This window comes from Vespa mandarinia, chromosome 4, assembly GCF_050613455.1.
Source record: "Vespa mandarinia isolate Hongniang chromosome 4, ASM5061345v1, whole genome shotgun sequence".
Taxonomy (NCBI): Eukaryota; Metazoa; Arthropoda; class Insecta; order Hymenoptera; family Vespidae; genus Vespa; species Vespa mandarinia.
In genome coordinates this window covers 6,572,853-6,585,000 of record NC_140813.1, presented here as the reverse complement: position 1 = coordinate 6,585,000, position 12,148 = coordinate 6,572,853, and the positions used below count along the sequence as shown (strand labels likewise).

Below are 12,148 nucleotides of genomic sequence, written 5' to 3'. Positions count from 1 at the left end.
TACTGCTTCTACAGAATGTCATATTGCTGCTTCATCAACATTCAAAACTATATTAGAACGAAAGCTTATCAGCCATAGTATCTTTAGTCAAACATTCCTACCAAGTATATTAAACTCACTTGAAAGCCATGATCCAGGTATAATAATTTCTTCTATCAAACAGAAATTTATATTAGATCCAATATACCTTGATAAAAATTAATATAATGCTTCTATGTTTTTATTGAAAGTGATATGTCATGCATGGCTGGAGACCTTATTGGATGTGATAGAGTTAATGCCAATAGAAGTCATAAAAACACAGGTTTATATATATCTTAACATGATTCATTCTTATATTATTATTTTTATCTATAAAATAACAATAATATTATGTACATATACAGATTCTTCCAATGGCCATAAGTAAAGGACAACTGTCACAACCAGTTTACTCTAGGATGATGTGTAGCAGATTATTAGGAAAAATTTGTGCAAGATTTAATTCCGATATGTAAGTGCTTTTAATCAGTACTTTGTTTTATATAAATATTTATCTATACCGAAGCAATGTTACAATAAAAGTTGTATTTGCTATATAGAAAAGAAAAGAAAATTATTATTTAAATTTATTAATATGTTGTTTTACTCGTGCTAAAACATTATTGTTAGGATACATAAAGAAGTTCTACCAACAGTACAGTCCCTTTGTCAAGATGTGAATAGTGAAGTACGAGCTAGTATTTGTTTACAACTACGTTTTGTTGCTGAGGGTCTTGGTACTGAGTCTTTAAAACCTTTTTTGCTACCATCTCTTGTAGAATTAGCAAGGGATGAGGAAAGCAATGTACGGTACGCATCTGTACAGACAATAGTATACCTGCTACCTCATTTTCAAGATGGTAAGATATGTTATATTACATAACATGACTAAATATTTTGATGATATGCCTTATAAAATTTCTTTAAGTTTGAATTATGATTATATAGAAATTCGTTATTTACAGATACAATAAAAACCATCATAGGTCCACTTATCAAAAAATTATGTGAAAGTGCTACTAAATTAGAAGATAACGTGATATGTATAATTGCTCAGGAATTTGGAAAGCTTGTTCTTGGTTTAGAAAGTAAGAAATTATTTTTTTTATATTCAATATTTCTATTGTCAGGTATTGAAAAAAAAATATTACTCGCTAATATAATAATAAAATATATATAGAGGATGCTTTAGATCTACTTAGAGATGTATATAAAAAGTTTAATTGATTTTTAAATTATTTTCAAAAAAATATTTAAAAATTTATCTTAATTTCTATTAGATTTTACATAAAAAATGATGAAGAAAAGTTCTCATACTTTTCCTCCTATTTATTATAATTTAGCCATTATTTTTCATAACACTTATCTCAAAACACTATACATATGTTCTATAAAATATTATAATTTTAGAATATCTATCACCTGCAGAAAAGTCATGGTTCTTGAAGTATTTTCAACAACTTGCACAAATGGGTATTCCATCTATGAGGAAACAAATTAAACCAGACCTTCCTCTAGTAAGCATGAGAGTATTCAAATTTATCAATAATCAATATATCAAATTGAAATTTACAATATAATTTTTAGCTTGATAGTAATTCTATTGATTATGAAAGATGCTTGGAATGTCGACGATGTTGCGCATTTAATCTACCTGCTATGTTCATCTTTACATCAGCTTCTTTAGAAGACGTAGATTCTTTACTTTCTACTTTTAGTGCTTTAACCAATGATTCTTATTATATAATTAGAAGAACAGTTGCAAGTGGAATCCACGAAGTAAGTAATATAACATAAATTTTCAAAATAATGATGGATATATATTATAGCAGATAATATTTTTTTTAATTTGTTTAAATAATATAAAAATTAGGTTGCGAAAATATTAGGAATGAAAAGTGGCAGAATCAAAGCTGATTTCGTAAAATTGCTAAAGGATGATCCTGAGGAAGTATTACAAAAATTAGTTCCGAACATATCATCAACACTTGAATCTTTAGTTGAAAGTCAAATTATTGGAACAGATAAAATGGTAAAAATAATTTAATAATTACTGAAATTAAATATAATAAATCTTAAATATACTAATGTTCAATTAAATTCATAAATTACTACTTGATACAGGATTCTACTTTAATGGAAATAGGCAGAGCTTTGTTGAAATGTGAAGCAGAAATTGCATCCACAAATAACTGGAGACTGGCTTCTACTATGCATGCACAACTTGAAATATTGCCCAAATGTTTTCCCAGTGACTATATATTTTCTTATTTTGTACCAGTGAGTTCATCTAGAATCTTACATGCAGTGAGTAGAAAATAACTATTGAACTTCTCTTTTGTATCGTTATATGTTAAAAAAATTTCCTAAAACATATTATTATTATATGAATATTCAAATATAAAAATATTTTATAATTTTCTTTAAATTTCAGAGGCCATTACCAGTGCGTCTTGCCGCCGGAAGATCGCTTCTTGTCTTTCTACGGTACAATACTAAGCTTATGCAAAGAGCAGAACTTAGAAATAGAATCAATGTTGAACTAGCTAATAATCCCGATTGTTATGTGAGAATGATGTTCGTCCGTATGATGGTAGAAGCATTGGCTATGTATTCTTCTACCTATTTTAAAGAGCACTTTTTTACTATATTATTAAATCTTACTGAGGATTCTGTAGCTAACATCAGATTAAAAGTAGTGTCTTTATTACCCATTTTAAAAAGTCAACTTTGGATACCTGCAGATAAAAAATTATTGACAGCATTGGAAGCAACAGTCAGACATTTACTGACCAATGAAAAGGATAAAGATGTAATAGCTATGTTAACGAGCGTCGTTCAGAAGTTAGAACAAACGGATGTCAGATATGAAAGGCAAAGTGTAAGTTATTTATGCAATTGAATTAGTGTTGAAATAGAAAGTGATTTCTTAATAATAGATGTTTGATTGTAGGTTGCAAATAAAATAACTAAGCAAGATTTAGAGGATGCTAAAAAATTAGATGAAGAAAAAAAACTATTGAGTTTAAGCACTGGAAAGTCTCCTACTTCTGCTGGAACAACTTCGAAAAAAACTATCAGTCCTCGTAAGTACATAGCATTAAAATAAAACTTAAAATTAGTTGAAAAATCAAATTATTTTTTATGTATGTCAATTTATATATATATATATATGTGTATATATGTATATATATTATTTTTTATGTATATTAAATAGCTGTACGAGGACGAGTAATAGAAGGAACAACAAAAACTCTGTAAGTTAAACTTTTTATAATGATTAAAATTTTACTTATTTTATTAAATATTATTTGTAATTATTTTATTATATTTTATCACATTCTATCTTCTCATTGATATTATTTACATATGTTTCAGACCACACCCTCGAACGAAAGTAGAGCAGTCTCCGCAATCAGTTAAAGTACATAGTGTAACTAAATCACCACCTGTGAAACGTAAGCTTAATTATTTTTTATTCTTATAATTACTTGAGTAAACTATGTATTTCTATAGATTACTTCGTTTTTTTTTCCTTTTTATAGATATTACAACTCCTCGAACGGAAGCTTTAAAAAACAGGTAAATACGTTTTTATATTTATTCCTTTATTTTTTTCTATATCTAGTGCTTTGTTTTTATAAGATTGATATATAAATTGCTGATATAACATCTTTCTTGCTTCAAACAAATGTATAAAACTAATATATAGTGATATATTTTCGATTAGTAATCTTATAAAAATAATTAGGACAGATATTTTAAGAAAAGAATTGGAACATATACATACGTACTTAATATTAAATAACAGGCTTTTCGCATGCTAAACTATTGTTTTCTTTCGAATCTATTGTTTTTTTTTTCAAGCTACATTTTTTTTCATCTATCTGTCATTGATATATATGATATAACTAATATATCTTTTATATTAAGACATATACATCCAGCATTATTCAATTAAGTTAAAACAAGATCTATATGCTAGCATTCGTGTGCTTCTAGTATTTCTAGCAGCAACTTAACAAGAGATTGGTCTAACAAAATCCACCTGATACAGTATCTGGAAAGAATGGGTCAATCCTCTTCAACCATTAATGTATCCTCTTCATTTAGATGGCCACATATGTGTGATCTTGAACATAAGGGATTTACATCTCATTCTACATGTTATAATATTGATCCACAATACTTGTATCCTAGAAGTAAACTAAAACAAGATATTCTAAAAAGTATCCTACCAACAGATCCTTACTCGCAAAAAGCTTCTACTAACATTGTTGTCGGTGATAAAACACCAACCATTGCAAACTTTCCCATGAATTATAACAATTCTTGTTGGGCTTCTAGTTCTGTGCATGAGATACCTGTAACACTGTCAGACAACGAGTTCCTAGTGGATGCAGGTATTAGAATACCAAAACTTTCTTCACCCAAAAATACACCAAAGTGTCCAGTGGAAAACTTAAAAATAGCCATTACAAGAATGAAAAGAGAGACCGATGGGGAGCAATCTTGGAGAAGCAGTGCAAGTTATAAAGGAATAGAACCTAAAAGACATTCTTCCGTTGAATATGAGGACCATACCAAAACAATTGCAAATATGACTGATCAATTGAAAACTATACGTTCTATGGATTATGTAGAAGGTTTAAGACATCGAAATATGTTAAAGGAAAATTCGAATGAGCAGTCGATAGTTAATTCAGAATCAAAAACTGAAAGATATTCAGTATTCCGTCGTAAATTAAAATTTGGATTTGATGCGAATCAAGGAAGATCTATAGACGATAAAGTTAAGAGAAATTCTTTAATATTAGATAAAGATAAAACAAAAATTACCCAACCAAAATGTACAATAGAAAGTCTTAAACGACATTCTATGAATTCTGGTTTGAAACATCCAGACTATTCTAAGGATTCTAAACAAAAGTTCAAACGACATAGTTTAGATATGACAGATTATTTTAGTCGAAACTTAAGACGATATTCAACTTTGGATGTAAATCATAATCAAGGAGTTAGTAAAATTCCCCTAAGAGGTGTTGTATCAGGTAGTAGAACAGCACCAACTACTAGGGCTTCCAGTCCTGTTTGTTTAGGATCTATAATCAGGTTTAATAGTGAAGAGATCGAAGATGTCCCAAGTTCTACTACCGAACGGCATTTAACAAGAAGTTTAAGTAATGAACAGCTCAATAAAATATGTCGTATACTTGTACTTTCACGTAATACACTAGTTAATACAGCTGGAACTCCAAGAAGTAGAGATAGTAAATTACCTGTACGTTTACTAAAGAAAAAAATTTGAAAAATATTACGTAATTGGGGCCCTCAAATGCATTTGATATAATGCACAAAAATTTCTACATACTGATCCAATTTTCACAAAAATATTGAATCAAAATAACTATTTAAATAAGATATAACTCATACTAAATTTCATTTCCAGAAAAGATAGTTTTAATTATAATTTTATGCAAATTCCATAGGCATCAATATTTACTTTATAATGAATGCACACATCTCTCGCAGTACTAATTTTTATAAATCGTATAACGATTTATTTAAAAAATAACAAAAATCTACATATCCAATATGTATTATTTTTCATTATTTCTGATGATTATTGATGACAAGCATGTGTATTCGCATCTAGAAACATAGAAAAGATTCTATTTCTGCAAATAATAGTATATTTATAAAATTCAGCATAATGCTTTCATAAGTAGGAGAATCTTTTTAAGCATTTTATATTAGCATACATGTTACTTATCATTTTTCTAACATGTTTTCGATAATTGAACAAGATATATTTTTATGATATTTATCATTGAGTTTTATTATTGTTGTGTTTGTATCTTTTTGACAAAGCGACATAATTTATAAAATTATTATAATTTTTTAATTGAAAATGAATAATTTAATACTAAATATATTTTTTTTTATAATAATGATGAAAAATATTTAATTGTTTCGATTTGATTTACAATAATGTTTTGCATTTTAACATATGAACATATTTATCTTTTATTCTTCAAAGTACTTACTCTTAATAACTACATTGCTTTCTAATTTTAACAAAACTAACATAAAATTATTCTTCATAAATAGTAGTTTTTATAATACTGTTAAAAATATGCTATCATTTAGCAAATAGAAATTGGGGTGCCTGCTTGTATTGTAAGACTATATTAAATTTAATGATTGAAAAATTTGATGAAAGAAGGACAATTGTCTCTAAGTGTATTAATAGCAGCATGATAAACTTATATTTCTTAGAAGTTATAAATCATATTTATTAATAAAAAGACCTTATATTAAGGAAACAAATAACTAAGAAGAATTAAATAATGGAAAGTAGGATTACAGTATTGTAAATGCTAGTACTAATCTAGTCCATATAGATATAAAAAAGAAGAATATATAATTTTGATAATATTCTTCAAATAGGATTTTATTTGTTTACTTCTCATACTGTATATATATATATTATATATATATATATATATATATATATATATATATATATATATATATATATATAATATATATATAATAGTAGTATATAACAAATATGTTTCACTTTGCAAAGAGATTCTATGCAGTACCAATATTTTAGATTATATGTAGGATATATGAAAAATCTGGCCTATGTAATAGACGCTTATAGAAAACATTAGCAGAATTACACATATTACTGCTCAATAGTATATACATTACTCTAATATTGAATGTAATTATAATATTGAATTATTTCCGTTTTGAAATTAGATTGAAGAGTAGATTGAACTTAATATCCTCCTTATAAAAGTATATTCATTGTATGATTCACAATCTTATTGAAGCTAACATATTTGCAGATATATGTGAAATGGATTTCTATTATAAAAATTTCAGATTTTTTTCATTTCCAATAACGTGTTAAAATAATACTAAAGGAAAAATTCAAGTCATGAGTCGATTAAAATACTGTGTCTTAACTTAAATATTTATAAATATTGAAAAGTTTTAATCTGTAAAAAGTTAATTGTTACAAATAGCTATATTCTAAAACTCGTGGAGAAGATATAATATAGAAAGATCCTATATAAAAATATGTACGAAGAGTATGCACAATTACTCATTTATTTATATAGAGTTTCTAGATCATTTCTTTGTAAAAATTATAAGAGCTTCAAAGCCAAAGAAATAATTAATATTTCAATATACTAATGTACAAAACTCTGTAAAATTATTTATGTAGTCATAATATATATGCGTAAGGATTGCGTACGCGTGTATGTATGTATATATATTTTAGATCACTTAAGCTTTTAAATATCCAAAAGTGTCAGTTTGCTAAATATAAGAAAATATATAATATATTATGATGATAATGATATATACATAATAAAATTTCTTCATTAGGGGACATACATATATATGTATGTATATATCATGTAAGTCCCTTAAAGAAAGAAATTGTATTTTCAATATCTGTTTAAACTTAGATAAAAATATTAAGTAAATAGGATTTGAAATTTAACAGCTTGAAATTGATAATGTGTGCCGGTATTGTTCTGGATAAAAAATATAACTCTTTCAAGGAGCAGGATCATGAAAAAACAGAAAGCAAAATTGTTTGGTCTGGTTAATAAAATTAATATGGCATATACGATAAAAAAAATATGAATCATGATAGTAGTAAACTTAATAAAAAATAGTAAAAAGAAAGTAAGTTTCTTAGTATAAAAAATTTGTAATGAGCACAGAATTATTTATATTATACATATAACTGTTTAAATGCATACATCAAATTATATATCATCGCTATTTTTGAGAAAAGAGTATATGCATTAGATTAGATATAACATATTTATAGGTATAAAAAAAAAGAATTTTTATTTGCTTTATCATTGTACCATGATATAATAACAAAATATTCATTCTATGAAGATTTTATAATTTTTCGATTTATTATAATTTTTTTAGGGCAATATAATAAAATATTTTATTAATCTATAAAAAATATTAAAACGTAATACGAAAAATTGATAAAATTAAATGTGCAATTAGGAGCTACAATGTGGTGGATGTTGATGATTCGAAGAAAAACAAGTTAACTTGATGGAAGATTACACGAATCATGAAAGGATCAAAATATATAATGCCATTTTGTCTTTATTAAAATTGCTTAAAATACTGCTATTTATTTTTGTACAGATTTATTATATGTAATGACTTTGTGCCAGAAAAAATATCTAGTATATGTATGAAAAATCAAGTTGAAACGTAGTATAGAAATGAGCTTGTGCAAATATATATAGTATTTGTGTAAATGGATGCATAGGACAATTTGTTGCTTTTTACAACTTCATACATTTTACTTACTTTAAAACTTGCAGAAACATAAAATTCTTTCATAAACAGAGAAATGCCTTTATTACTTAATATTATTTTAAAATTAATAATAAAAGATTATTATATAAAATAATTATTATTACATTTTGTATATTTTAAATTATTCTTTTGAAAGGCCATTATCGAGAAACGATGTTATATGCATCCATCTCTCAATTACTTCATTTCATGATGAATATTTATGTATTATTATTTTCTTTTGTTAGATAGAAAATATTTTTAAAAACAGTTACATATATATAGTAATTAGCTATTCTCATTCTTATAAAATGATTTATTTTGAGAATTTACTCTGTATTAGAGAAAAAAGAATCTGTGATGATATGAAATTATTTAAAAAAAAAAAGTAACAATGAAGTTATGTTAACAAAAGTGTAATAAATAGAGAATTCGTTAAAAAATATTTTTATTATTCATACTACTGCTAATATATAAAAAATAATAAATAATCGAAACTGTATTTTTGTGAACAAGGTCTATCTGTAATAAAAATATAGTTAAATGTGACAATTTCAACAAGAGATATTAAAAGAAATAGAAAGTGAATTTATAGATAATTTATACTATCGATATTATAAATATTACAAAAGTCAGTTGTAGTATTCCGTATACTACCACTGAAAATGAATCTGCTTTTGTCAAATATTTATGACTAATGTAGCATTTATTTTAAAACGCGTTCTTTGCAAATGTACATTCATACTGTTATAAATGTTTTGTCAATAATATATACGAAAGTGTTTTATTTTCTTTATATTTACTATTAACTAGCTTTGTTTTATATATTTCTTTCAGATTGTTTTAAAATTATAATTTAATTGAAATTATAATGATAAACGAATATTGAAGATACAATGCACACAAATATTTTTTATATATCTTTATTTCAGCTACTATTTTTTTTTGTTTTTGGTAACTTCATCTACTACAAATCGTATGCGTTTAAATTATTTGTTGCACTATAATGATTTGATTTTCTTGTTTCTATACTTAATTATAAAAATTTAAGATAATGATATAATTTTATTATCAGAATGAAATTCTACTATGTAGCCGTGTTGCTTGGTACATAAGCTCCATTAATTACACTTATTTCTATAAATTTACTTATTTCTATAATTTTAGAAAATAATTGAATGACAATAAAACTTATATTTTATAAAATAAGGATGTTCTTTTGTTTCTATAATGATATCTTGACACGTTTCAAAATTTATATGCTATTATTTTTAATTCTGTTACGGTTGGAAAAAAGATAACGATTTTCTTCAAAAAATGTTTTCATATTACTTATCAGGATTTATCACATTGATATAAAAATTGTATATGTATTATTTCAGTTTGAATATCGTTGATATCTAAATGGTCAGCTTTGTGTAAAAGCTCTACTATTTGTTGAACTTTTGCTGTATAAATATAGTAAATAAATATTACTTGATATTAAGTTAACAAAAACATGAATTTTGTTTTTGTTATGTTTGAAATTATTAATTGGACTTAAAGATATTTGATATTTCGATTAGAATTTCTATAATTATGATGAAATAACATCACATTATTATATAAAATCAGTTGATAAAATAATCGCTAAAAAGTTTAAATTTACCATGTAATATCATTATATCGAAATAGTTTAAAATCAATTTAGCATTGTATATTAATATAACTCTTAAATCAAACTGTATATATATATTATATTGTGTATATATGTATATATATATATACACACACACACATATGTATCTACCTGAGTTATCTTGATTACATGTACGACAATAGATGACTTACTTCTTCCTTTGCATATCTAAATGTAATTAAGAGTCTAAAAAGAAGGAATTCTCGAATTTCCCGATTTTATATACTTTGTATGATAATAAATCAGAAATGAAGTAGTATTACAGTAAATATATTATAAAAATGTTCGGAAAGTAATTTGATACAATAGTATGCAATATATACAGTTAAAAACTACGTTCATAAGCAATATTTTTCAGAAATTACAAAATAAAGAAGATTTAATTGTGACTTGATTTGCATTAAATATGTACATAATTAATTATTAAAGTATACTTAAATATCCTTATTTTTTTGTTATGTATGATTGAATGATTCAAAATTTAATTCTTATATTAGATATGATCAATTATAACTTAAAAATTAACACGTGCATTTAGTTATTTCTCATTTAAAATTTTGAAATAACATTTTTTTCATGATTTAAAGAAAATTTATTTATACTGATCATATTTTCATTGAAGAATTAATTCTATATAAGTTCAATAAATAGATATATTAGTCGTTATTTCAGAAATCTTTAAACTTTAAGGAGAATATACCACGTGTTTAATTTTTAAGTTACATATACTACAATTTTCCGCAATAAAAATATATTATGACTATAATAGTACTTAATATTTGACTAGCAAATGTTCATAAAAGTGATTCTCATCTTGTCTACATCTTACATACAAATAAAAATTTTTAGATGCAGAACGTTTTTGCTATGAATGATTTATAGAAATACTATTAGAATGGGATTTAAAAATGTTCATATATCTTTGTATTGAATGGTTTATGTTCGTGACTTCAAGTACTTTTATATAAGTATGATCACTTTTTTATCATGACATGGGAGACGTTTGACTCCATTAAAAATGGATCACTTAAAGTGGGTTACCCTGTACAAAATCCCATGTAAGCACACAGATTTACCATTATTAAAAATTACTTTATAAATTAAGTAAATTTAAATTATGATATGAAAATTGCTTGTTTAAATTAGTCACATTACATTACGTATGCATGCTCTAAATAATATAACAATTATAGTATGTTCAGCGCAGTCAGTTTCATTTACAATATACAAATTGTTTAATAGAATTGTAAATTACAGAGATATAGTACCAGCTTTATCTTTGAAACTCTTAAAATTAAATTTTTGTCTAATCATTCCCAGCATATTTAAATTTATGTAAGATAAATATAACGTTAAATATTTTACATTATACTATCTTTGTATATTAATAACTGATATATTTGCATAATTTATAGTAGTTTGATGTTTTCTGTTCTTGTGTACAAGTTAATTATACTACAAAATGTCCAAAAGAATCATATATATAAACCTGCTCAAAAACCTATTTTATAGCATATATTTTATGAAGCATATCATGTAAAAATCAAGATAATTTCATTTTTACATTTTGTATATTTTCATAATTTTAATAATCGATAGAAGATATTATTTACTCTAACTATGTAAAATTGTGTATAATGCAATAGAAAAAAATATTATAAAATATTACAAAAAAGTACTCTAAGATTTCTGATACCATCTTATTATTACTCCACACAATTACTATTTTCAGTCTTCTGATAATACTACTTTAATACTTTTACAAAATTCATAACTTTAAATGGAAATTTATTCTCCTATACTTTCTTCATATAAGGGTATGTTTACAGAAATTTAATTTTTAAAAAGAAGAAATAAATTCAGAAGCATGTATTGGAGAAAAAATAAGCATAAAAATACAATTGTTTCAATATTATATTAATATAACAGTCCTCAAAAACATAAGTGTTTAATAACATGTAGAACTGTGTGTTTCACTATTGAAGAATATTTATGATACTATGGCAGTATTCTAAAATGTACATCTGTTAAATGGCCTAATATTAATTTTGACTTTGAATACTTATTTCATCTGCCCATGGAGCAAAAAGT

General features: G+C 24.8%; 1 protein-coding gene across 4 annotated transcripts in view; it reads left to right on the top strand.

Annotated features, from left to right (window-relative positions):
* LOC118443172 (serine/threonine-protein phosphatase 4 regulatory subunit 4) overlaps positions 1-6,501 on the top strand; it is a 7,491-nt gene extending 990 nt beyond the window's left edge. For 2 of the 4 annotated variants that reach the window (XM_035869714.2, XM_085656450.1), the window contains 15 exons: positions 1-137; positions 231-304; positions 387-493; positions 652-881; positions 987-1,109; positions 1,432-1,538; positions 1,609-1,800; positions 1,895-2,053; positions 2,146-2,328; positions 2,456-2,902; positions 2,975-3,107; positions 3,239-3,278; positions 3,400-3,479; positions 3,567-3,603; positions 4,024-6,501. The exon at positions 1-137 is cut by the window's left edge and continues 114 nt beyond it. In XM_035869714.2, the coding sequence (XP_035725607.2) occupies positions 1-137; positions 231-304; positions 387-493; positions 652-881; positions 987-1,109; positions 1,432-1,538; positions 1,609-1,800; positions 1,895-2,053; positions 2,146-2,328; positions 2,456-2,902; positions 2,975-3,107; positions 3,239-3,278; positions 3,400-3,479; positions 3,567-3,603; positions 4,024-5,329 (3,355 nt within the window). In that variant the 3' untranslated portion in view covers positions 5,330-6,501. The remainder of the gene's footprint in view (positions 138-230; positions 305-386; positions 494-651; positions 882-986; positions 1,110-1,431; positions 1,539-1,608; positions 1,801-1,894; positions 2,054-2,145; positions 2,329-2,455; positions 2,903-2,974; positions 3,108-3,238; positions 3,279-3,399; positions 3,480-3,566; positions 3,604-4,023) is intronic. The other 2 variants (XM_035869713.2, XM_085656451.1) reach the window with 2 other exon arrangements.
* Positions 6,502-12,148: the final 5,647 nt, after the last annotated feature.